The 27,256-nt window shown below is 46.3% G+C and overlaps 1 protein-coding gene across 1 annotated transcript; it reads left to right on the top strand.

Annotated features, from left to right (window-relative positions):
- The first annotated feature begins 5,306 nt into the window (after positions 1-5,306).
- Positions 5,307-7,534, top strand: HOXB13 (homeobox B13). Its single transcript, XM_039873824.1, has 2 exons — positions 5,307-6,204; positions 7,168-7,534. Exons 1-2 carry the CDS (start codon positions 5,601-5,603, stop codon positions 7,419-7,421), a joined length of 858 nt encoding a protein of 285 aa, XP_039729758.1. The 5' UTR covers positions 5,307-5,600; the 3' UTR covers positions 7,422-7,534.
- Positions 7,535-27,256: the final 19,722 nt, after the last annotated feature.

Here is a 27,256-nt window from a genome sequence, read left to right as displayed (position 1 = left end):
TAGCTCCCGGACTCTGCCTTCATTTTGTCCAAAAGATTTCCCTCGAAGGCCAAGAGAGGCCCTGTCTGATTTCATTTTAGGGAGAAGGGCCTGGATGCCTCTCCTCTCCAACTGGGCCTCAAAGTTCTAGCCGCTGGCAGGGCTCTGTGGGTGGGCGACGCTGCTCCAGACCATCTTGCAGGACTGCCCCTTGCCAAAGGTAGACTCCAACCCTGCAGAGAGCAGCCACCTGGCACGCCCTTCCCAGACTTCTGAGAAGAACAATGGAAAATGAGAGGGCCAAAAAGAAAAAAATGAGTGTGTGTGTTTGGGGGAAAGGAGTAGAAAAAGTAAAACTGAGATAAGAGAAAAAGAAATAGAAAAACATTAGTAGATGAGAGGAAAAGACAGAAAAAGAGGAAGGGAAAAAGAGAAAATGAAAGACAAATGAGAGGACGAAAAAGCAAACAAAAATAAAATAATGTAAGTGACTAAGAGAGAGAAAGGAATGGGGGGGGAGTGGTAAATGCGGTAGGAGGGGACAGAAAGTAGTAAAGTCAGAAAGAAAACAAGAAAGAACGCACAAAAAGCAAGGTAACTAAAATTAAATAAAAGAAAGCAGAAAAATATAGATATAAAAAAGAAAAGAAATATATAAAGAGACTAAAGACAGATGAGCGAATATACAGAAGGAAAGAAAGGGTAGAAGAAAAGATGAAAGAAAAGAGCTTATCCTAATTAGGCTATTTTCATAAAACCCATCAAAGGAAGCAACCCAAGAAGTTTAGCCAGGCCCGCGCAGTCTGGCAGGTCAGCGGAGCCCCGACCTTTCCAGGAAAAGATGCATCGCTACTGCAAATAAATTCTCAATATTCTTCATTACCAGCCTGAGGGGCACAATCGTCGTGACCACAATCGCTCTTCCAGTTGGGAGAACAAAGTCACCGGGCGTTCACTTTGCTTTACAAAAAGTAAAACATAATTTAACGAATGCCACAAGTGGGGCGGGTGGGTGCCTCTCGCCCCCTCCCCCTGGTTGGCGGGCGGTAGAGCCTGGGCGCAGGCGGGAGCTGACACCGAAGCGCCAAGTCCCCGTGGCCAGAACCCCTGGGGGCGCGGCGGCCGTGCTCAAAGGCCCGGCTGTAAAGGTCACAGGCAGTCTGAATGGGCTCCCGGAGGTAAACAGACTCTTAACTTTCAACTTGGCCTTGACCTTCCTGGAGGTGTCTGGCGGATATGTAAAGGAGCAGCTGAGGCTTTGCGCGCATTTGGCTGGGTTAGTAAAGGGGCCTGGGGATGGGGGGAGGCTCAGGGGGCCAGAGGGTCTTCCTGGAGGCTCCCAGCAGGACACAAAGGAGTCTTTGAGGCTCCAAGAACCGCTGGCTCAGCCCAGGCAGGCTGGGAGGTCAGGATACCTGGATTGTCCTGGGACCTCAGCCTTGAACTCAGATTTGGGGGGATCTGAGCCTCAGTTTCACTATCTGGGAAACTCAGGACTGGGAGAGGCAAGTGAGAAGTGACCAGTACTCTTTAGAGCAACTGCTCTTTTCTTTTTAAATAAAAGCAGGTGGCTTGCAATTCATTAGAAATAGATACACATACAGAAACACAAATAGAACTCATATTTATTCAGTTTATAAAATGCTTTCATTATGCAAAAATCTCTGAATCTTCACAGCATTCCTGTGAGGTAGGAATTATTATCCCTATAAGGAGACAGATGGTTTTTACAGATAAGGAGATTTAATCCTACTTTATCTGACTCCAGCTGAGGTCTACGATAGGTTGTAGACAGATGTCCATACATATACATATGCAGGAAATGGGAGCAAATGCTCATATGTCAATAACCATGCAAGTCAGAACTGTTCTCTGGGATCTAGTAGATGCTTAATAAATTGTAGAGTTAAACAAAACAAGAATACTCAGTATTTATTTAAATTGAAATGTATCTGTTCACTTAGGGGTCTCCAGAACAGCTGGTGAGATTCTCCAGGGTAAGGTCTGAGTTGGACATTTCGGAATTCCACAATAATAAAGTGCTACATGCATTTAGCTGCTCATTTCCATGTACATGGATAAGAACACCACATATCTAAAAAGCACAATGGCAGGCAATATTGCTATGAATCTTTAAATTTTTGTACTTTTTCCTTCTAAAAAATAGAGATAAAACTGATGTACAGTAAAGGGCAGAAATAGAACTCATATTTATTCAGTTTATAAAATGCTTGAAATGTACAGCTTGAATTTTCAACATGAACACACCTGCATAACTAGCCTGCAGATTGATATCAAGAACACTCTCCAGAAGGCTTCCTTATGTCATCTCCCATTCAGGAGTCCCCCATCTGCTGCCAGCGTAATTTCTTCTGACCTCTATTACCATAGATTAATTTTGCGTATTCTTGAACTGCACAGAAATAGAATCATGCAAAAGTTACTTTTCTGTGTCTAGCTCCTTTCACCAACATCTCTGTGTGATTCATCCATGTTGTGCGTAGCAGTAGTTTTTTTAAATTGCTGTGCAGTACTTTATTTTTTAAATATAGTGTGATTTTTTTACTCATTTACTGTTGATAGACAGTTTGTTTGTTACTATTTTTGAGCTATAATGAATAAAGTGCTTTCGACACTCTAGTACATGCCCTTTGATGGACATAAACATTTATTTCTGTTGGTTATTTGCACAAGAGTGAAATTGCTGGGTCATAGTGTATGACTGATTATTTACTTTTTTAATTTAAGGATTTAGTCATACTTGTACTGTCATCGACCAAATAAAAGCCAGTGAAAATATTTAAATCTTTAGGAAAAAAATCATGGTATTTCTGCCTTTCATAATAAGACAAGCAAGAAGCTCTGATAAGAAACTGGGAAGCATTGAAGAGCGTGTCAGTTATTCTCATCATAAGCATCTTTGCCTTAGACACCTTTGCCACAAGAATTTTTGCCATAAACATTTTCACTACAGAACTAATTGGCCATAAGGCAATTTTGCCATAAAAAAGATAAAACAATTGTTTGACGGTTTGATTTTTTGTTGTTTGGTTTCACTTCTCCATTGACAAATCAATTAACCGCCTTCGCAGACTTCATGTATTTAAGCTAGTTTTTAGTTTGGTTTCATTTCTCCATTGATGAAGTTCTCACAGTTCCTTTCGTTTTTATATTATATAGAAATCTTAGCTAGCCCTCATAAGGGTCTATACAGTGATGAGTAGATGTGATGGTTGTCTTAAAATAGTTAGCATTTCTTTCAGAGGGTGATGGTTTGCCCCAAGAGCTGGTTTCTTTTCTTTTCCTTTCTTTTCTTTTCAATTGGTGTCTTTATTCATACCTGTTGACATTTCCCACGGACAATTGAAGGGCGAGAGTATTTTGAAACACACTACAGGCATATCTCATGTTTTTGCACTTCACAGATACTGCATTTTTAACAAATTAAAGATAAGACTTTCCAGTAGCAAAAAGATTACAACTCACAAGAGGTTCAGATGATGGTTAGTATTTTTTAGCAATAAATAATTTTAAAATTAAGGTATGTACAGTTTTTAGACATACTAGACGACAATGTAAACATAACTATAATGTAAACACAACTTTTATATGCACTGGGAAACCAAAATTTTTGTGTGATTCACTTTATTGTGATATTCGCTTTATTGTAGTGGTCTGGAACTGAACCCAGAATATCTCCGAGGTATGCCTATACATTGAGAGGAGAAAGAGAGCCTGAGGGCACAGAGGTACAATGCACAAAACAAACTCAGTTATTCATGCGGCATGGCCATGAATCGACGCCCATTTTAAATTTATTAAAATATTTTGTATTTCACAGTAAAGTCTTTTGAATCTCATGTCCTTTAAATGTCCCTTTTTGGTCTTCTTGATTTTATCGTTTTTTTTTCTGGCAAAATTGCCTAATGAACAGTTAGTAATGCGGTGAAAATGTTTGCAAAAAAAATGCTTGCGGCAAAGATGTCTATGGCAAAGATAATACAGCAGAAGCTCCTGGAACTACCAAAGAGACATCTCCTTTTTCTCTCATGTTGTTTTCAAATACAATAAAGTCTAGTGGGGATTTCACGCTTGGTGTCTTCAATTATTAGCAATGTTTGTTGAGAGTAATCCATAATCTCCACTACAGTCCTGCAACTCCGATTTGCATGGGCCCTTTCCAAAGAGATAGTTTAAGTTCAGGTTCAGGTTCAGGTTCAGGCTCAGCTCTAGCTAAGCCTACCTAGAGCTCAGGGTGGTCTGTTCTATATAACTTCCATGACCCCTATGTAGAATGGAATAGTTCCTGTCTTCTCCAGAAAAACTGGAGCTTCTAAAAAAATGTGAACTCAGAGGATTTGATTTGGGAGGGGTAGTGAAAGAAGCAGAAAACCTCTGAAGACAGATTTGTGAAACAAAGCAGTTTGAGTCTTCTGAATTGCACTGCATAATAGACCCCAGACAGAGGGGTCTCAAGCAATTTCTCCAGTGTTTGGGGCTCCCTCTCCCATCCCCTTTTCCTTCTAAGGAAATGTAAAGCTTGGAGGAAGCAGATAGAGGTCCTGGGTTTTCTGTTCACTCAGGTCCCAGTGCCAGAGCGTTTCCTGGGCCTCTGGGAACATAGTGTCCCAGGCTCCAGATCTCATCTACTTCTTTGGAGCTTCACACTCCCTCTTCTTCCACCCCCACCCTGAAGCGGGGAGCCCTCTGGGAGGTAGCTAGGGTCCCTGGGGAAGGGGCCTCCCGGGCACTTTCTTGGGTCCGGAGCAATTTATTACAGCTCATCCGGGATGGGAGGGGCATCTAGGATGAATTGAGATGCTAGTGCCCAGCACCCAAAGCAAGGGGCTCCCAGAAATACCCTGAAATCCCCATTTCCCTGCCTCTTCTGACTTAGGCCTACTCCGAGGTTCCCCTTTTCGGCTCAGAGCGGCCTCCCAGCCCCACCCCCGACTCCACTTACCCCTCGAGATGGACACTTTATAGGGAGAGTTTTTTATTCTCTCGTTAACCTGCCAAAGCACAGGAGACAGAGCCAGAGAGGGAGAGCAGGCGACGGAGGTGGGGGCGGGTTCCTTGTCCCCGCCCCTCCGCCTCTCTCTTTTGAACGCGGAGTTGGATCGCTCCAGTTGAAAAGCAGAGAAAAGACATCTTTTTTCTCTCTCTTGTTTTCAAGTGAGAGAGGGAGGGAGAGAGAGAGGGAGAGAGGAGGAGGAGGAGAGAGGGAGGGAGGGAGGAGGAGGGAGAGAGAATATGAGAGAGAGAGAGAGAGAGAGAGAGAGAGAGAGAGAGAGAGAGAGAGAGAGAGAGAGAGAGAGAGAGAGAGAGAGAGAGAGAGAGAAGGCAGAAAGAGGGAGAGCGCAGCGCGGGGGTAAAGTATTTTCGCAATTTCTGCCATAGAGATTTTATTGCCTTCTCCCTCCAGGCCACAGCCAATCAGCGCGCGTGCCCGGGCACCTGCGTCTCTTGCGTCAGGACAGCCAAGCAGAGCGAATGCAGGCGCCTTGCGAGCTGGGAGCAATTTAAAACGCTTTGGATTCCCGGGGCCTGGGTGGGAAGAGCGAGCCGAGTGCCCTCTGCATCCCCCAACCCCAGCACCCCATGAGCCTACGCTGGGCTCTATGGAGCCAGGCAGTTATGCCACCTTGGACGGGGCAAAGGATATCGAAGGCTTGCTGGGAGTGGGAGCGAGTCGGAATCTAGTCGCCCACTCCCCACTGACCAGCCTCCCGGCAGCAGCGCCTACGCTGATGCCGGCTGTCAACTATGCCCCCCTGGATCTGCCAGGCTCTGCGGAACCGCCAAAGCAGTGCCACCCATGCCCCGGGGTGCCCCAGGGAGCGTCCCCAGCTCCGGTGCCTTATGGCTACTTTGGAGGAGGGTACTACTCTTGCAGAGTGTCGCGGAGCTCGCTGAAACCCTGTGCCCAGGCGGCCACCCTGACTGCTTACCCTGCGGAGACTCCCACAGCTGGAGAAGAGTACCCCAGCCGCCCCACAGAGTTTGCTTTCTATCCAGGGTACCCGGGACCTTACCAGCCTATGGCCAGTTACCTGGATGTGTCCGTGGTGCAGACTCTGGGCGCCCCTGGGGAACCTCGCCACGAGGCCCTGCTGCCTATGGACAGTTACCAGCCTTGGGCCCTCACCAGTGGCTGGAACAGCCAGATGTGTTGCCAGGGAGAACAGAACCCACCAGGTCCCTTCTGGAAGGCAACAGGTACAGGTAACCTTCCTCACTACTCTGGGTCCCCTTGGTGTCAGTCGTGGGGTTGCAGGCCTACTGGCACTTGCCTGGGAGGAGGAGGAGGGAGACTTGGGGCTGGTGAGGGGAACTTGGTGCTCCTCTTTGGCATTAGGACTCTGAAGGAGGGTCCAAACAATTGGAGATCCCGAGTGGAGCTCCCCCCAACCCCACGATCTGTGAGGTGCCAGAGGTGAGTGCTATCTGCAGCCAGAGGGCCACCAGGCCCCTTCACCTCCCCCGGAAGCCTTGTGGCCAGCCTTTCAGTATGTCACAGTGTTTGGCTCTCTTTGCTGTTGGATGAGGCTCAGTGTGTTCCTACTCAGCAGGTCTCAGTTTAAGTCTACAAAAAGGTTAAATAACTCAATTCTGTAAATGTGGGGGGTGGTGGGTGAGATCAGAAAGATTAGATGTTCTGTAAAGAATACAACCTCTCACTTTCTCTTACATGAGTTTTTCAGTTTCCAAAGGAAAATTTAGATTTCCTGCCACCATAATTTAGGTGTGTGTGCATCCGTGTGTGTGTGTGTGTGTGTGTGTATGTTGGGAGTGGGGGCAAAATTTGTTCCCTTCTGTACAGAATTTGTCCATAGAATCTATAAGAGTGACCAAGAGTCTGAAAATGCACGTGACTGTGGATGTATGTGACTGTGGGCAAAGGTCTGGCTGTGTGTGATCGGTGTGTTTACAGACTTGCAGGTATGAGGGCAGTGATGGGTGAAGGTGGCCCACAGGAGCCTGGTCTTTTCCAAGGCTGAGTGGTGATTAGAGAACCAGCCAGAAGCTGAGGTGTTCCTGGATGCTTTGGGGAGGGGGCAGGAACACATGTATGCTTGCAGGGTGACCTGGGTGTTTCCACAGGACAACTTAGTTTGTGGGGCCTGGGTCTGTGCATGGGCAGGGGTTTGAGTGTGTCTTCCTCTCTTTCCCTCTCCTGCCCTGCAGACTCAAGTGCTCAGCACCCTCCAGACAGCTGCACCATCCACCGAGGCCGCAAGAAGCGCATTCCCTATAGCAAGGGGCAGTTGCGTGAACTGGAGCGTGAATATTCAGCTAACAAGTTCATCACCAAGGACAAGAGGCGCAAGATCTCAGCGGTCACCAGCCTCTCAGAGCGCCAGATCACCATCTGGTTTCAGAACCGAAGGGTCAAGGAAAAAAAGGTCCTCACCAAGGTCAAGACCAGCGCTACTCTGTGAGGGAGCTCCCTGGCTGGGGAGGTGGGTGGGGGGAAATGGGAGGTATCCCAGGCATACCAGGAGCCTGCCAGGGACAGGCTGGGGCCCAGGACTCTGCTGCTTGGCCTCCAGAGGTGACACTCTTTTTAGGTCATGGCTCCTGTGCTGTTCCTCAGGGACAGCCTGAGTACCCCTTATGTCTCAGAAAGCCAGTGAGTCCCAGAGTTACAGCCCAATCCACCAGAGTGACACCACCCAAAGAACCTGTCCCAGTCATAAATGGCAGTAATCACCATAACCAGTACTAGTTGCCATGATAATTAGTCTCATATTTTCTATCTAGGGCTCTGTAGAGCACTATAGAAACTGCTTTCATGGAATGAGCTGATCATGAATAAAGCTGGGAGGAGACTGGTGGCAGAGAAGCTTCCCCTGGATCCCCTTCTGTTTCCAGAGCTCATCCCTCTCCCAGCACCGGGAGGGGAGAGGAGATAAGGCAGAGTCACTCACCCCTGCGATTACATTGCCCATTTAGCATTTTTCTAAGATGACAGCTGGGCAGGATGGACAACGCTGGAGGGTGCCTCTCCTTCCCTTCCTGCCCACACCGTTGGTTGTACCTACTGGTCTCAGAAGTCCCCACTCCCAACTCTTAGATTTTGTCCCTGTGTGAAAATGAAGCCAGCAGGCTGCCCTCCCAGGTCTGTCCTCCTTCCTTCCAGAGAAATAGAGTTTGAGAAAGTGCCCGGATAATTCACCACTTCTCATTTCCTTCCTCAAACTTTCTAAGTCTTTCCCTAACATTCCTGGTGGTTCTGACCTAGGCACGGTTAATTGAACAATTGGGAGCCATGTGAAATAGATATTTGTGGCTTCTAGACACGGCCCCTCCCAGGCACAAACGGTTGCAGAGGAGTGTAGAATCCTACCCTACTGGCAAGCGTGCCCCAAACATGCTGGTGTAGCTGGGCAAGAGAGAAAACCGCAGAAAATGGCCCCTCCATCATCGTGCAGGCCCTTCTGCGGATGAAAGAACCGCGGGTGGCGGAAGCCTTACGATCCAGGCTCACCGCGGCGAATCCCTTGCGGTCTAGGCGGCAGTGGCCCCAGACTTCGTTTCCTTTTCACTTTGCGCAGGTTCAGTCCGTGTACCTTGAATCCGGGTGGGCAGAGAGCGGGTTGGCGCAAACTCTGTTCTTCCGGGCCACGTAGACAGAGACGCATAGTGTGGAATCCCAGAAACCTGGGGCAGACCGACTGTTGGAGGAGCAGGGACCCTGACACGGGGTCTCTGCCTCTGTGCCGGCTCCCTGATGTCGTGTACCTAGGTGCAGTGCCCGGTGGGACTTGCTACCTTGGCTGCGCGGCAAAGGCTGAGAGGTCCCAGCACACACGTTCCCCGCGATCGAGCGCACAGGCGTGAAGTGGAGAGGACCTGTCGGATCCACGTTCCAAGCCACCCAGCAACTGGAGGGAGGGCGGCGAGCAGCGGGTGGGGGGCTGCGGCCACGGTCTCGATGGTAGTTCCCTCTCGGAGCCAGCGGCTGGCAGTTCTCCAGGAAACCCCAGAATGGCCTCTGCAGCCAAGAGATCCGGGTACTTCCAGCCTGCGGTCGGATGGGATCCCAGTCCTGGCTCCTCTCTCGAAAAAGAGTTGAGAAGCGACCCAGACTCTTCTAAATCTGTTTACTAAAGAAGAGCGGGGGCTGAAAAAAGACCCCCAACGCGGGCACTCACCCAACCTCTCCTTAGAGCGTTTGTGCTGGGGGACGGTGTGTGTCAATTTCGTGATTAAAAAAAAAAAAATTGTTCCAAGACCCATGGTCCAGTTTAAGCTCCTTGGTAGCGCGCCCGACTCGAAGTTACTTTCTGCCCCCCACGCTCCCCTTCAAGCGAAGTTTCAAGCAAGTAGCTTTTAATGTCAAATTCTCAAGGCCCCTCCCTCGCTGCTTCAGACATGGAGAGACTTCAGCGCAGATAGGCGTGTGGATAGGATGTGGAACAAATAACTGGGACTGCCATGCTGTGGGGTCTCCACATGCGGAGGGAAAAGCCCAGAAAAGGGGTTGCCACCTGGACTAACCTGAATGGCCTACGTAGAAGCCTCGAGACTCTGGACTTTTTCCACTCCGCGATCAGGGACTTAAAGTTTTGGGATCCTTCTATTATTCGCTCACAATAATTTCAGAAGAAAGAAAAGATTTGGGATTTTAGATTTACTCTACCAATATGAGTTTGGACTATTAAAAAGACAAGGGCGCCCCCTTCCGGCAGAGAGTCGCCATTTCAGGAAAACCTGCCAGTCAGCCGCAACCAAGCCTTTCTGGCTTCGCCTTGCCTTGGGGCCTGGAGCCTCCGGAGTTGCACAGCTTGGGCTAGTGTGAGAGCGCCAGGACGTGGAGTCACAGGCAACTGGGCCAGGGTATCGGCAGATGTTTCGGTCCAGCAGCCGAGAGACCCAGGAGGAACACCAGGAGGGCAGCACGAGCGATCTCGAATAGAGAAAGAACAGGGCAGTCAGGGCTCCGGGAGCGAGGCCGCGGCGCCATCTGCCCTCGGTCCAGGTCTTCGTTCCATTGGAGTATTATATTTATCTTCCTCGCCAGAACAATTTGCGGCGGACCCCCGCTCCCCACTTTTTCTGAATGGTTTATTTGTATGCACCCTGTGCAAAAAAAAATTTAATTTCGTTTTGTAGTAAGCTTTTTTTTTTTTAATCTTTCTAAACATCAATTTACTGCCAAGGAGAATGATAACTCCCTTCCACCGAGACCAGTATTTAAAAACCTTTACTAATTTGTGCGTAAATTACAACAAAACCAGTACATCTACATATACTTGCCTGCAGCTATTTGCTTTTGAATGGGGTCTTTTTTGCTAAATCTACTCAGGCTGAAAGATATGAACGTAACCTTCACCAGTAGATAAATTCAGACAACATTCTCATGGACAAATACACGCGGAGGAGCACAGATACACTCCGGAAAAATCTACTAGGCATATTTTCAGCAACGGAAAAATCTACTAGGCATATTTTCAGTAATTTTACTGGAAGCTGTCCTCCCCTCCCCCTCCCTGTCTCCAAGCCGAACAGCTCCTCTGGCTGAGTCTCAGCAGACGTGGAAAAGGGATTGGGAATCTCGTCTGCGCTGGCTCCAGGACCCAAATCGCTTATACCTCCAAACCAAGTGGATTTTATCAGACTGAATTAGGGTGTAGTGGTGAAGTGCGTAGACGCGCCCTCCGGAAACGCTTTTCGAATCTGGGTTCCCGCAGCAACCCAGTAGAGAGTCCACCCGAGGCTCCAGTTCCTGGGTCCTTTCCTCCTGCTGGCAAAGGTTTCCGGCCACCCTGGAACTTGCGAGGCCGAGGCCGGCCGCGTATCTGCACCACTGTGCTCCCGCTCCCCTAGTCACCTCTCCTCTGAGTCGTTCCTGGGCCAGAAGCTGTCCCTGAGACAGGAAAAAGGTCCTGATCAACGGTCCGCACACACACCAGTTCTCCAGGAGGTGCCGTCTCCCCTCCTCCAACGCGGAACAAACTGCCTTCCCTTCTCCCCTTCATTAAAGTTTTATTCAAAGTCCTAAGTGCTGCACTTTAATTAGATTTCCGGGGCAGGGGGGTCTGTGCCCTCACCCCTAGAACTACAATTGTGAATTAATTAAATGAACCTGTTACCATCAACTTGTAACAAAGCGCAAAGGCAACTGTTTCAGAGGGCGCGAAAGGAGGAGGGTCCGCTGTTTTTGAAAGAAATGTATATCATACTCTCACTCACCTGAATAGTCCCTCTCTGGGAAAGGGGAGAAGAAAGCACTGGAGTGGCCCTAGGCCTCTCATTCGATTGGGACACCTCGTCCCCCAATCCCCAGCTTTGGCTTGGGCCTGGAGATTTAAAAACATCCAATGGAGATGCCAGCCTTTCTTCCTCTCTCAGCTAAAAGTAACTTCTGTGTAGAAAGAAGGTGAAGGTGGTTGGAGCAGACGGAATAAAAACGGATTCCACCACTGGCCGCCCTCTCCTAAATTGCGCCCCAAATGAGAGAGAGATAGGAGGCAGCAAGAGTTCAATCGCCCCCAGAATGATAGGAAGGGAAAGACAGCGTCTTGCCGGCGCCCAGGGAGGTGGAGAAGGTGAGGGACATTGCCACTGAACTTGACGTTTCAGACTGGTGGTCTCAGCCGCCCTGGCCCCGCCCCACTCTCCTAAAAGCTTTACGGGGAAGAGGGAGGAAGGTGAGGAAAGGGGGGACATATCCGGCCTCGGGAAGGAAGGACGGGACCAAGCGGCCAGGGAAGGGCGAGAGTGGCTGGAGACTACGAGGTTGGCGGGGAGGCGAGGAGGCATCGGTCTGCACTGGGGAGGGGACAGTCCAGCCTTTGCCTGACTTGTAGCCTTGAGGTGGGAAGCCTCGGGCTCTGTGCCTCTCTCCGAGCCCCGCCCCAGGCTCTGCTGGGAGCGGGGCACCCAGCGCTTCGCTCCCGTACTTCCTTTTCTAGCTTAAGGTGCGCGAGCAGATCCCGGAGCCACCCGGAGGCCGAAACCCTCAGGCCAGTCCTGCCGAGCTCGGGGCCTTGAGGCAAACTGAATTCTGGTCATGGCCTTTGCAGAGAGAGCAAGAGTGTTACGCGCCCATTTCTCAGACCAGAGACCGGCCCATTTCTCTACCTCCAAGAGTGTGTTTCTCCCTAATAAGGTAAATTAGCTTATCCATAGGCCAAAAACGCTACCGCTCTCTCAGTGTGGGACCCGCCTCATGGGGCCGAGAAGTAGTCCTCCCAGGAATGTGGGGGCCTCCGCTGTCTGGGCCGGCAGGAAAGGGTGGGCTTGAGACTCTTGTAGAGACCACCGAGCGGGGACCCCCTATTCGATGGTTCCTGGAGAACCACGGCAGCGGCTCGGCAGGAAAGACAAAGAAAGCCCTTCGCAACAAGCGGGACAGGCACGGCCTCAGCGGAGAGGCCGGCTGATGGGAGCAAGCGCCTCCCACCCCCATATGACCTTATGTTTGTCTCAGATTGGATGGAGTCCTGGCACAGACAAAATTAACATTTTTTTATTGTTATTATTCTTATTTAAAGCTACATAATACTTTACTAGACACCTACTTTGAAAACTGGGTGGAAATTAACTGCAATGATAACGATGACTTACTAACTCATACTTAAGGAAAAGGCCCTGGCCCTTTAAAAAAATATATATCAGTGCGCATTAGTTCCAGAACTGCTGCCTTCTTTCCCCCATTCCTACACCCTCTTCGGAAGCTTGGTGAGGGCCAGGATCTGGTGAGTAACTGGAGAAGACTCCCACTGCTGGCACATGTGCACAGGGTTTCAGAGCCTGGCACAAAAGCAGTGTGGGGCCATGCACCCATGGCCTCTGCGACAGACACTGTTAACTCGTTGGTCTTGAGGTGGGCAAGGTGATCTACAGACACACTCTGGACTCACCCCGCAACTGGCTTCTGCCCATGCCCCCTCAGGGCTACTGCCCCGCACAGACAAAATCCACAGCTGAGTAAGCACTTCATAAAATTAAAAAAAAAATTTTTTTTTTAGACTAAGAGAGGCTAAGTTACTTGGTTGGTCTTACTCAGGGGGCAGTGACAGAGCCAGCACCCAAAGCAGGAGCTCTTAACATCTAAGCTCCTCGGTGGACACGAATGAAACAGAATAGAAAGTGTGGCCTCTCCCCCAACCCCAATCTACTCTCCTCACAAGGTCCCACCAAATACTGACAAACACCTGTTTCCATCTGGAGCCATTCCTTGCCGTCACATAGGTACGCTCCAACCCCCTAGACCCAGATCCTCCTGGGTGCCATGCGCAGATTTACAAAAGTGCAAACAGAGGATTAAACACAAGTGGAAATTTAGCTCAATCCACTACTCATTTTGCAGGCAAAATCTTCCATCGGGATGGGAGCCTGGAGGAGACAATGGAAATACCACCTCTTCTCACCCAGTCCCGGTTCTGGCTATACCCAGATTGTGGGTCAGCAACTTTCTCATATGTGACCTGAGGCCAGAGGATTATATTCCATGACCTCTGATATTGTAAGGTGGAGAAAATGGGGAACAGGGAGTGAGAAAGGTCCCTTTTTCCCTATCGGCATCTGGACAGGCTTCTCGGAAAAGGCTGTGTTGAAGGACCTAAAAAGATGCTTTGAATATCAAATCTGGGAGGAAAGATGTGGGCAAAACTCAGGGTCAGGGGCCGGAGAACGGAAGTGGAGGAAGGAGACCTTCTGGTCCAGGTCTCTCATTGGGTCAGAGCTGGCAGGGTAGAGGGCAGGGACGTTCTCCCTGGGTCTTGAATGCTGGGCGAAGCTTGCTCTGTGATCAGACAGCCTCTTGCCCTTTCAGACTGCAATCGCCCCACTCCCACCCAGGCGAGCAGGCACGGAATGTTGGTGCCGTGGGTCGCACACCTCGGGTCCGAGGCTGGGGACCGGGAGACAGCTCCCGGAGAGCAGGGTCGGTCCCCCTTCCTGAGAACCTTCGGCTCTCCGTCCAAGGTGGGCCCAGCCTGTCTTGTCGTCCCCCCACCCCACCCTCCACCTCCACCCCACCACCAAAGACCTGAGCCGGGTCTTTATCTGGTTGATGGTTAAAGTTTGCTGGCCCTCCCCCTTCAGGCAGAGTTTTTGTCATTGAACTTGAGTCCGGCAATAAACATTCCTTCATCTCTGGGGAAACTAGACAGGGGATGCGGAGGGGGTGGGAGGAAAGGGCGCAGAGGAGGGTTGTGGAAGGGTCCGCAACGGCTTCTCCCATCCCGGCCCGTATTGCTTTATCAGCGAGCTTTTGATCCTTGCTTTCCGCGAAAAACTAGCCGGTTCTGCTTTAAAAAACCCGATTATTGAGGCCATACAGCAAGTTAGACTAATATTTTAATCAGGATCAAAGTAATGTAACTTTTTCATTTTCACTCATTCGACATTTATGTTTTCTTGTCTTATTTTTAGGCAGTACAATTCCTTTAAAAAAAAAAATAACCGGGATAACTAAAAGTATAAATAGCAAACGAATAACCTCTAAAGCAGATGGATTGTTAGAGAAGATTCTAGTAGGTGATCCTAGGGCTGTCGCCTCTGTATTTTAAAAGCGCCCCTTTCTCGATGAGGTAAACCCAGCGGAGGCAGACGAGCCTCGCGGAGCCCTCGGTCTCCTCAGGTTCTGGAAACTTAAAATCGATAAATGGGGCGCCTTCCGCCGCGCCCCCTCCCCAAGCCTAGACATTCGTGGCCGAGGAAATATTGGCCTGAGGAAATATTGGCCTGAAGAGGCGCCAACCCGCGGGCCGACAGCCAGGCTGCGCAGAGCAGCCGGTTGAGACAGTGTTAGTGTTTTTGGTTTTTGTTTTCTCTTCAGGATCTTGGAACCAGGGAAGATCAAAGACTCGATCCTGGGGCTTCTACTGGTTCAATGAAGTCCCGTCTAAGGGGCACTGGGCGCGCAGGGCGGGCGGGGAGACGCGGGGGCTATTCCAGGTCTCGTGCGGGGCCCTCTCCGCACGCGGAGGCCTCCGTTCCAGCGAGGAGCCCCGGCGGCTCAGCCACCCACGAAGGCACCAAACCCCGGAGAACCAACGAAAAGCTCCCGGCCTCCTCATTAGGGGCCGGATAAAATGGCCAGCGGCAGATCCTCAAGGGCAAACCGGCAAAGAGGCTTGAGGGAGTTGTCAGAATAATGTTGTCCAGGTTCTACCCGCCACCCACGTCCCAGTTTGGCTTTTGTCTGCCGCAGGACTTGAACCAAAGGGGTATGTGGTCTTATCCTCCTCCCCATCCTTGATCCCCAGGCCGGGTCCTGGAAAGAACCCAGCCAACCCATCTTCCTTTTTCTGATCTTTAGGGCAAGTGGGCCACCCTCGTCATTTGGACCAGGAGTGCCTTGAGCAATCGAGACTTGTGTGTGTGTGTGTGCGCGCGCGCGCGTGTGTGTGTGTGTGTGTGTGAAACAGAAGCTGTGAGAACTTTTCTATTTCACTTTGCTGTTTCATTTCTGCACCTCCCTCCCCCTTCCACTCAGCTCTGTGGAGGAGAAATAATTCGATCAGAAACGAAACCATTTATTTGGAAAAGTAAATGCGAAGGTCTCATGGAGTGAGGTTCCCAGACGGGGTCTTAAGTCTTGGCACTTGGGTAGTTTTGCATTAGTTTGATCTTGGCATTTGGGAAAGTTAAGGGTTTACGATATTTGTTCTGTACGGATGAATCAATTTCTGAAGAATCTGATTCAGAGTAAAAGAGGCCACATCTACACCGCTTCACAAAAGCTCCAGACTAAACACATTGAAATAATTACCCCCAACATTCCTGCCCTTAAAAAAAAACCCAGAATGGAAAAAACTTATCCAGATCACAAAAAATAGTATATGGGCTTTAAACACATGTATAGTTTCAAAACTTTTAATAAACAATCCTCTTTAAAAATTTTCCATTCTTTTTTCCAATGCTCATGTTTTACAGTGTGCAAGCACTTTTATTAGTTACTTTTGTCTCTCCCCTCTCCAATTTAGTTATATACATTCTATTCAGGCTTTAAAACATACTATACATTTTCTATGTCATAAGCAATTTCCCAAGTTATTGTATTCTAAACACCATTTAAAAATGCATAATATGCAAAGAAACGAGTTGCCATAATTTAGAAAAACATGTCCTTAATGTTGGTCATTTAGGCTATTCCCACACTTAAAAAGAAAAGTTTTCCCCCTGATTAGAAAAGTAACATTCTCATCATCAAGAATTTCAAAAATATTTTTAAAATATTATAAAGAGAGAAATAAAAGCCACCCTATATCCTACCTCTCAAAATAGATGAAAGCTAATCTTTTGTTGTATTTTCTTTAGTTGTTTTTTATTGCACAGCATATAACTCTGAAATTGAAATTCTGCATGGATATTTTTGTATTTTGCCTTTTACTTTAGTTTTAGATTATGAACTTCTCTCAGTGTCATTAAATATTCTTCTAAAGCATGATTTTAATGATTGTGTGGTATCCAATCCTCCAAGTGTGCTATCATTTGAAAAGCATTTATCTAATTATTGGTCATTTCGATTGTTTCTATATTGACTTTTAAAAATAACTCATAAGTGAGCGAAAACATTGTTAAGCTCCTAAGACTGATAGGAAGATGAGGGTTGAATCTCCCTAAAATAGCATGTTTCAAATTTTTTAGGTTAAAAATTCCCTCCCGGGTATTGATTGGGAGAGAACAAAAGGGGGCCTTTTAGGGTGCTTGAAATGTTCCATATTTTGATGTATGTATGTAAAAAAATTCATTAAGCTGAGCATTTAAGATTTGTGTACTTTATTTTAAAATTTTTAACACCTCTCCTGCTCCCACAAGCCTATATTTGTTTACATAGAAAAAGGACAATGCAGGAAACAGGAGGAGGAAGTGAGGAAGGGGTGGGGACCAACCCAAACTGGATCGGTTCACCCCTTACTAGGGTATATTATCTTTAGTTCATAGAGACAAAAGTAAATATTTGACAGCTAGTAATGGGGTGGGGGGGGGCGGGGAAGAGCCTGGCCCTTCTCTCCCATCCCAGTGCTAACCCTTGCTAAGAAGAAAAGTTTTTCTATTGTACTTGCACTCATGTGAGTGGTGAGTAGAAGAGGAATAAAATAGGGTAGAAGAAGTTTACAAAGGGAGTTAAAATTAACATATAAATAGCTGACTCCTGTAACATTTCCTGTGAAATGAAAGTCGGGTGCTTTATATAGGAGGTAAGCATTTTTAGAAAAAGATTTATTTAGATCTATTTTATAATCCATTTTTCCACTTTAAAAGATAGCAGGCAGGACTCAGAGGCTGCAGGGACAACTGCTTTCCCAGAGGACAAGGAGGACCCGTGAGGGCGTGGCGTGGTGTCTGGTGTCTGAGTCGAGTTTTATTGGTATTATCTTGTGTGGTGCTGCATGCTGGCCAGAACATATGCTTACTCCCTGGGATGCTAAAGGAAAGGGTAAAAAAAAATCTTCAAACTATTTGGCATCACATTTACTTCCTGTCGTGCTTCAGAAAAAAGACTGTTACAACCATTGCCCAATATTTAGCTGTGTTTTTTCAATTTTTTTATTGTCGTTTCACTCCTTTTTCATTAAGCTCAAGATACAGTTGGATTTTTAATATCCGATGAAGAAAGACATCAACGACAACTTTTCTGTGTCAGGAAAATATGCTGTGGGTGTTCTATAAAAAAGCTTTCCCCACGTTTTGAAGTAAAACGTCATTAAGTAAAGTGCATTGTAACCTTAAGTGTATAGCTTGAGAAATATTTATTCATGTAACCGCCATTCAGAACAAGATATAGAACATTTCCTGAATCCCTGTAGATTCCCTTCTGTCCCTTTCCAATGTAATATCCTAGAGATAATTGCCATTCTAATTTTTAAAAATTAAATATATTTAAACTAAGAAAACAAAAACAAGAACAAAAACGGTTCCACTCTACCCCTGTCTCTGGCAACCACCAATCTGTTTCTGTACCTATGAGCTTGGTTTTTAAGAAAAAAAAATTCTTTTTTAGATTCCATATATAGGAGAGATTATATGGTAATCGTCTTTGTCTGACTTCTTTCACTCAGCATAATGCTCTCAAGGTCCATTCATGTTGTTGCAAATGGCAAGATTTCATTCTTTTTGTGGCTGAAATATATATATAACAGTTTCTTAGTGTCTTTATCCTTTTATCTGTCAATGGACACTTAGATACTTAGGTTGCTTCCATATCTTGGCTATTATAAATAATGCCACACTGAACATGGGAGTGCATGTATCTTTTTGAGTTAGTTTTCATTTTCTTCAGATAAATACCCATAAGTGGAATTGCTAGATCATATGGTAATACTATTTTTAACTTTTCCGTAGTGGTGGCACCGATTTACATTCCCACCAATAAGGTACAAGGGTTTCCTTTTCTCCACATCTTCTCCAGCACTTGTCATTTCTTGTCTCTTTGATGATAGGCTTTCTAAGAGATGCGAAGTGGTATCTCATTGTGGTTTGGATTTGCATTTCTCTGATGATTTATAATGTAGAACATTTTTTCATGTACCTGTTGGCTATCTGCACGTCTTCTCTGGAAAATGTCTATTGAGATCTTCTGCCTATGTTTTAGTTGAATTATTTTTTTGCTGTTGAGTTGTATGAGTTCTTTATATATTTGGGATATTAGCCCCTTATCAGATATATGATTTGCAGATCTTTTCTCCCATTCAATAGTTTGCCTTTTCATTTCGTTGATTATTTCCTTTGCTGTGCAGAAGTTTTTTGTTTGATGTAGTCTTACATCTTATTTCTATTGCTGTGGATGAGTTTTGCTATTCTTTAACTTGGTATAAATAGAGTTATACACTGTATACACAGCATATATATACTTTTGGGTCTGCCATTCAACAAAATATGATTCATGTATGTAGTTGTGTGTATCAGTAGTTTATTCTTAAGCTGCTCTATGCTATCCCATTGTATAGACATATCACAATTAGTTTCTCCATTCACCTCTTGGTAGACATTTGAGTTGTTTCTATTTTTGCCTATTATGAATAAAGCTATTATAAATATTCTTGAACAGGTCTTTTGGTAGACAAATTGACTCATTTCCTATAGAATTTCTGGATTTTAAGGTAGACATATATTTAACTTTACTATGTGGTGTCTTTAAACATCAAGTTATCTGTGCACCAGTCTCAATTCTCCACAACTGGTGTAAATGGTCAGATTTAAGAGAAAGAGGAATCATGGATCTGATTACATTTGCTTGAATTTCTATAATGACCTTTTTTGAAGTCTTGATGATCTGGATCCTTGGGACAGCAGAAACTTGAATTTGCTGATAGCGGAGCATTAAAATTCACGGCTCTGGTTCTTCCTGCAGCCTCCCTCCACTGATCCAGTCCTGGAGCACAGTCACGTCTGCAAGTTATTTCTATGTGGATCCCAAATGCAAGAACAATGAGTCAGGGCAAAGAAGAACTATGACTGAGGTCAATGGTCAGGGTCAGTGGGGCCCAGTAGTCCCGGGAGTTAGTGCTAGAGGATGGAAGCGATTCTCCTGAGTCCTGATTTGGAAGCTGAGTTATGACTTAGGAAATTTATTGCCTTGTGATCTTTTAACAAGAAGTGATCTATCTTCCCAGGCAGAACTTCCATTATCGATGACAGGTGCCTGGAGCCAGCTTATTAAAAACCATCATTTCGATCCTCAAAGTGAAGGAGCCACAGTGTGTGGGAACAGAATGCTAATTTCCAGCTTCACATCATAATCTGGGACATGGAGAGAACATTATGAGGTATTTTAATATTCAAAAAGGAAACCCAGTGCTATTTCTGTAGCTATACCCTGAGCTCACGGAGCATTAGGATCTGCCTCTCTTTCCCAGGTCAAACTCTCCCATCCTGGCAGATTAATAAAGCTCACAGGCTCTCCCTTGCTGCCGCAGGTTGGCCCTGCCCTGGCATTGCTCTGGCCTGAGACAGAACTTACCTGGATGCTCTGCAGCTGTGGTCGAGTTGGAATGAGCAAGGGACTTTGAGTCAGTGGGTTGGATTCAGGTTCTAGCTATGGAATGGATCTTATGTTTATATGGTGCTTATTTTTCCAAGCACCTGTGTACATTCACATCTTTTGTGTGTGTGTGTTTAAAAACGGTAATATTTTATTACTACCATCAGGTGTGGCCTGCGTGAGGTGGTGGGTGCACTGAGCTCAGGGCACGTGCAGTCTGTGGGATGGGATGGTGATCGGGATGCTGGAAAAGAAGGTGTGTGTCCAGAGATCAGCTCCAAGGGCTCCTCAAACATACTTCTGGGAACGGGTCAAGGAGTTATGGCAAGCTACTGCCATGCCACCAATAAGATTAAGAAATTCTTGAAAATCTAGCTGCTCGTCAGTTGATGTCCAATTTCTTCATCATGCAGTCAAGGACACTGGGGTCCTTCTGGTTCTTGGTGAAGGCAGACAGTTCCATTTTCAAGAAGGTCAGGAACTCAGTCTTGGAAAGACTACACTTGTTACCATCCCTTCCAGCGTACCTCTGGGAAATGGTGATCAGAGACTCAATGCACCGCTCCATCTCTGTAGGGCTGGACGTTTTTGCCATGTCAGAGTAGAGCGAGGCGCGCGGGCTGTCCATCCGCATCTTTTATCTCATGCGGTTGGGTGAGGTACAGGGAGTGGGAAAGAATCTGCTCATTTTACAGAGAAGGTGAATGAATACCCTGGAGGCAGCACCTGGTTGTTGTTTTTGGAGGTGAGAGGACCCTCCACTCCTTGGCTTTAGCTTTAACTCTTTCCTGTGCAGCTATGGGAGTAGGTTTAAGTTTAGATGGCCAGAGGGGAAGATATTTCGTGGAAATCTCTTAGGATTGAGCCTGTTTTTATGCAGCATTAGAAAAAGAGACGGCTTTTCCCCATTCACATGCCAAGCGACAAGGGTTTCCCCAGGGGAGTATCTCTTTTAACCCAGGGGTGCATAACTGGAGACTGATTATCGTTTCATTTCAGAGATGATTTGGATGGTCAGCATAAGCCCTTTCCCAATAAAAACATTTTATTTGTCCCTGAGAAGGTTTCCTTAGAAGCATCTCAACATGCCCCGTATACTGTTTTTATTCTGAATGTTTCATGACCCAGAATCATTTTTGGAAGCTCTTTGGGTGAAAGTGTGACACTGGGCTGAGAAGTTCGCTTCCAAGTTGCCAAGACGGTTTCTAGTGCCTGGGCTGAGATGGACCATCTCTTCCACCTCGGTGCAGTAAAGAGGCTGATGAAGTTTGCCCTGCAGCTTATACCACATCTCAGTCTGTATCATATGTAAAAACAGGAAACTGCAAAGCTTCAGGAGAATCTAGGGATAAAGGTGAGTGGGAATGATGCATTTTCCCCTCTAACTTTGAACCTCCAAAGGGAGAACCAGGTAATGATATGCTATCAAATCCCAATGACCTGAAAGAGAATTTTTCTTTCCTGGGCTTCTCCTGGCTAATCTTATGGTCCACATCGTCACTTCCTCCTCTCAATCTGACTCTTGTGGTCCTCAGCACTGCCATGGTTGCTTCCTTTCAACTGTATGGAGCTAGAAGTCTGAGAGAGATGTGACCATTGTTGACCTTGAGATTCAAGGAGGAAGAGAGCTTCTCTCAGACTCTGTTTTGCTGTCTCTGCCATGATGTTCCAGAGAGACACCAGGATACAACTGAGACATTGTGGAACTTTTCACTCAGCCCTTGTAGCATAACTTGATAACTTGACCTCTGGGTTACAAATCGTAACTCTTTGTAGGTGCTGAATAAATGTGGTTAAAAGAATAAATAAACAAAGAGTGAATAAATCAATATAGTCCATCATACAGTTACATATCACACAACTGAAACTGCTTTCAAAAGTAAAACTGCAAATTATTTTTATAATAAAGTAAAAGTTTGATATGTGTTTGCCTTTTATTGGTAACTCGGAGATAAGATTTTAATACTATTTTACAGCACTTAATGAAATGCCTATCATACCACTCCACCCTCCGTCTCTTCTCAGTCCTATAAATTGCTTCTTTATCCCAAACTCTTTAGCATTCCCTTCTCTAAGGCCTTCGGAATAAAGCCTAAACTCTGCATTATGCTCTTCAAGGCCATATAAGGTCAGATTCCTGTTCACACATATGGCCTTAACAGTTCACACTGCATAGCCTTAATTATTTACAGAATTTTCACTAATGTTACCTCATGTAATCCTTCTCACAATGCTGAGAGGTAATAATTTTTATTGCCATTTTATGGTTGAAGAATCTACTGGTTTGTATGGGGTGGAGCCAGGACTTGAACCCAGGTTGTTGATCCCACATTCTCTGTGCTTCCCAAGCACACATTACCTCTCCTTTCATATCCTCTCCCACCCCGCCAAGCTTCTACTTTTCACTTCCTTCTATGTGCCAGAACTTCTCTACCTCTAGATCTTTGACCACATGGAACCCCCCACAGCCCTGTTCAGAATCTTATCCGCTTTTCAAAGTTCAGTTCAGATCCCTCTACCCTGAGTCATCAGGATGCATTTAGTCCCCTCCCTCTTCCATGCTGTCATCGCCCCTGACTTGACTTACAGTGCAGTTTTTAAAGATACGGTGTGGTTTTTTGTGGATGAGCCTGTCAGGCTCTGCCACTAGACCGGAAGATCCCTGAGTACAGAGATTGGCTCTTACTCGCCTGTGTGTGTCCCACAGTGCCTAGCATGGTGTCTGGCATGTGTTAATTACTCAATAAACATTTACTAATAAAATCATAATTCAATTGAGTGAAAAAAAGCATTGAATAGGATGATAGTAGTTTACCTTTATCTAAAAAGGGAGGGAATAAGACTATATATTATCGCAGTAATGTTCACTTGCATAAAAAAATTGTGAAGGGCATAGGAGACTAATCACAAGGGTTTCCTTCAAGGGGATGGGGTGACAGTGAGGACAGGAGACAGGGAGAAATGTGAGAATGTTTACTCTATACACTTTTATATATTCTTTAACCATGTAAATGTATTTCTTTTAAACATAAAAAAGGTTGCTGACATGGGTTAGTCACCAGAAACTATTCCTAATGCTGTCCCAGAACTTTTGAGGTGACAACATCCACAAACTGTCATCAGCCCATCAACTCTGCGGCAGGTGGCAGGGCTACCCCTGAAGATGGTGATAAAACTTCACTTGATATATGGAAGGCCAGGGGCTGGGAATGGGAAAGAGAAAGAAAAGAGGATTTAAAAAAATGATTTTTTTTTCTTTTCTTTTTAATCAGATAAGTGGCAGCTCTTTTGAATGAAAAACTAGAAAGAATATAGAAATCTTTTGCAGGAAGACTATAACTGGCCACTACAAATGCAAATTTAAGATTACTCAAAGGCTTACTCATATGGACCAATACCTCATCTCTCAGAGAATCAGCTCTGAGAAGAAACTGTTTTAGAAATCATATAAAAAGGAAAAGGGTAAAGGGAAGGGGTGGGGAGGAAAGAGAGCGACTAGAATGAAATATGAAGAGAGAGAAAGAAAAGAGACAGGAAAAATGATGGAGGAGATAAGAAAGGATAAAGAAGAAAATCAGACTTAAAAAGGTAGAAAAAAGTAGATATAGACAGTGAGAACAGAAAGAGAGAGACAGACACAGAGAGAAGCAGAGAGAGTATGTGCCTGGGAAAGGCTTGAAGGGTAACTCCAAAATCAGGCTACTAAAGGGCTCACACACCAGGGGGGACCAGCCCATGCCATCAGGTTTCTGGAACAGAGTCTCACCAAAGGTTTGGCCCCACCTCCCCCTTCAGGTATATGCAGGCCCTCCTGAATTTGGGGGACCTGCCCTCTGAATTCCCAAGGGCAGGTCCCCTGACAGCCTGAATTATGCAGTTTCCTCAAATAGTGTAGTCCAACCAGAACACATCTGTCCTGCTCATGGTAGAGGGCACAGTTGCCAGGGGACAGTCCGGCCTCCAGGTTCAGGTTTCTTAACAACTGGAGAGGCGTGGCTGATGTAGACTTGGCTCCAGATTCCCCTTCCTAGGTCAGGAGGAATTATGGTTGGTGGTGGAAGAACTTTGACCTTGAGTTTAACTGTGTCCTCACAAACCCAGCCAGCGGGGAGGGGATGGATGTCCAGTTCCAGACAGAGCGAGGCTCTCTCTTCCTCACTCCAGACAACTTCCATTCCATCGGTAGAGTATCTACGAAAGAGGAATTCAATAGCATCTTGTTAAAGTGGGGAGGGGAGTTACATTCTGACTTTTTTCTAGGGTGTCTTCCCTAAATGAAACCAGTTGAGTAAGAATGTTCTATTTTGTTACCCACTACCTGTTGAGTCACTTCCTCCTCCTGTGCCTGATTTCTATCCTCCTCTTTTACATCTTTCTCCCATTTGAAGTCCTGTCCTCGGGCTTCGGTTCTTCTCTTGACTGTGGTGAGATCATAACTTCTGAGATCATCTCCACTGTAGACCTCTGGGATGCTGACCAGATACACACATGTCTCCTCTGATATCCCTCTCTACCTCCGGGCCCTCATTTCCTACAGCCCCCGGAACCTCCTGCTATACTTCCTAGCCTGACTTTGCTCTCCTGTGAGGTCTGCTGGGGAGGTACTCTACTCACTACTCTGAGGAAGGAATGGTTCTGAACGATTAACATAAATTTTTCTTAGAAATATCTGATCTGCCTGCATAGAACCCACTGCCAAGGGCAGTACTGTTTCTAAATGTGAACTTAATTTGCTGTGGTGCAGTGTGAAAGGGATTTGGGGGAGGATGCGGGCGCAGTGAAGGGAGAGGCAGGAATGAGGAGCCAGAGAAGCTGGGGAACGAATACCCTGGGCGAAGCTTCTATTTCTGCTCCAGGCCTCTGGCCAGTCAGACCCAACATCTGCATGTAAACTAGGAAAGAAAAAAAAATAAAAAGAACCCTAGCTCATAATCCAGACATTTGGTTTGCATACTGCTGAACATCTGGACACTGGAAAATATCTGGTTTGGGAACTACAATTTTAGATTCCTTTCAAATTTTGGAACTATGGTCATGCTTGATTGCCATAAGACCTTAAACAAACACATCTTTACCTCTTGTACATCTTTAAGAGATCTCTGTGTATATAACATTATCATCTACATAACTCACTCTTTTCAAGGCTTCACGAAGGGTAAAGGAAAAAGACACAGAGGGTCCAAGAGATCCAGATAACTGAGTGTGGTCGGGGAAGTCTGCATAGACATGACCTCTCTACATCAGAGAACACAGATGCATCTCTGGAGAGCATTATTCCATCCTCTCCTCACCCCCACCACTCGGGGGGTGTGTTGGAGCAGCCTCTCCTTTGTCTATCAGCAAATGAAATTCCAGACTGACTGGTGTGCAGATACCGAGGCAGTGACAAAGCCCAAGCTGGTCGATTTTTATAAGCTCTGCTTTATTGGCCATTCGATAACCAGCTAAGGAGCCAGTCCAGGAAATGAGGCCCTCTTGTTCCAGGAAACTGCTCGTCTTGGCTTTGGAGTAGCTTTCCCAGCCATCTCTGAGCTGAAGCGGAACACAATTATTAACTCTTTTTGCCAAAATCTCCAGTTCTGCCACATCAGCATGGTTCGTTTCCCTCTTTGGGAGGAGCCAGGCAGGGAGGGAGATTACCCTGTCCAAATGGCCCTGGGAGATTTGAGCCAGGCAGAAAGATGCTGAGAAGGTCATATTCTGATGGGCAACATCTGTCTTCCTAGATGCCAGCTGAATGGCCCTGTAGAGGTAACAGTGTATCCGAGACTGCTCAGTTCCCTCTCTTACTTCATCTCTTCCAGAATCCTCAGAACAACCAGCAACATTGTAACTCTTCTCATTTTGCGGAGGCTCAGAGAAGTGACCTAATCTGCTCAAAGTTATGTAGATATTTAATCCTAGAGCTGGGGTCTGAACTGAGACTGTCTGATTTGAAGCCTTGTGCTCTCCATTCTAATCCAAGGGGCACAGTATATACTGCAAAGACAAGACCAGCCCTTATGAAGCAAGAGTTGACAGTGAAAGGCGGAGGATCTTGCGAAAAGAAGCTTGTTGGAGTAGTCATGGGAGGATTCCAGAAAGGGGCTATGTGAGCCTTGAAGAAAGGGCAGGATATGGCTAGAGGATGAAGGGGAAGGCATTGAAGCCAGTGAACAGTGTGAGTAAGGAAATGTAGGGCAGAACTGGGCTTGGATGGTTCGCAGGCCAACGATCAGAGTTGCCTAATTATTGGTAGTATGATCCTAAATAAGAGCCAAATATGGGAGGGCTCTAAAAAAACCACAAAAGTGCCCCATTAGAAAGAGTTAGCTTTTAGACATTGGCCACAACCAGCGAGCTCCAACACTTGATTAAAACTATGCTAGTCACATAAGATCTTTTCTGCCCCTTATCTTTCCTCTCTCTTTCTCACTCCAACACTGGTGGCGGGAGATGCAACATGGAGAATGAGGGAAGAGTATAAGAGTCAGGCAGGGAAATAGTAAAGAAGAAAACTAAGACTCCTTTTCCACCACAGGTGGGCCCTAAGGTAGGCCCAGGCTTTGGGAGGGCAAAATTAAATTGGACAAGAGTTCAGAGTATTGATAAATACACCACACATGTTTCTAACTGAAAATGACTGAAAAGCTACGGCTCTGCCTGAGATTTCATTCATGAGAAAAATGAGGCTGTGGATCAGATCGAAAGAGACAGTTGTAAGAAAGAATAAAATTGCTCTCTGCTTGCTCCTTTTTAAGTCTGGCTCGTTCAAAAACAAGAAAGCAAAGATTTCCACTCCTGAGAAGACGGAGGAGCTGTACTTTTCCCCGTTCCTCTCACTAAGTACTGCTAAGAACCCTGGACGTTATCTTCGAGACAATAGTAAGAAGACACACTGAAGGGTGGGGGAAGGCACACTGGCCCTGGATCTCTGGACTGATGGGTGGCACAGTGGTGAGTTCTCTCGGTGTTCTTTTTGTTTCATACATCCTGGACTCGGAACAGCACCCCAGAAATGCCCGTGGGTGAAGACAAAAGAATAAAAAAGCCCCAACTGAAATCCAACTCTCACTAGCCAAAGGACCAGGAAAGGACGGCCCGGAAAGACAGAAAACTTAAAAAAAATAACCACTCTACTCCAGCCAAATGTCACAGAAAAGACTGTGGCCCCATCCAGGCCAGCAAAGACCAAGCGAGGGGCCTGCACTTCTACGCTTTTGAGGGTGAGGTGGTAACAGGGCCCCCCATCACATCTACTGGGGTGCTATCAGAGAAGGCCACGTAGGGATTTGGGATTTTCTTTCCCACAGGCCAGTAAAGTGTCAATAGAAACCACGTGGTCTTCTCCCC

Source organism: Pteropus medius, unplaced genomic scaffold, assembly GCF_902729225.1.
Source record: "Pteropus medius unplaced genomic scaffold, Ma_sr-lr_union100, whole genome shotgun sequence".
In the NCBI taxonomy this organism is placed as follows: Eukaryota; Metazoa; Chordata; class Mammalia; order Chiroptera; family Pteropodidae; genus Pteropus; species Pteropus medius.
The sequence above is the reverse complement of the archived record's forward strand: the minus strand, read 5'-3'. Positions and strand labels throughout refer to the sequence as shown.

Coding starts and splice junctions, on each gene's coding strand:
- HOXB13 (XM_039873824.1), top strand. CDS start 5,601: ATGGAGCCAGGCAGTTATGCCACCTTGGACGGGGCAAAGGATATCGAA. Junction 6,205..7,167: donor CTGGAAGGCAACAGGTACAG/GTAACCTTCCTC, acceptor CCTGCCCTGCAG/ACTCAAGTGCTCAGCACCCT.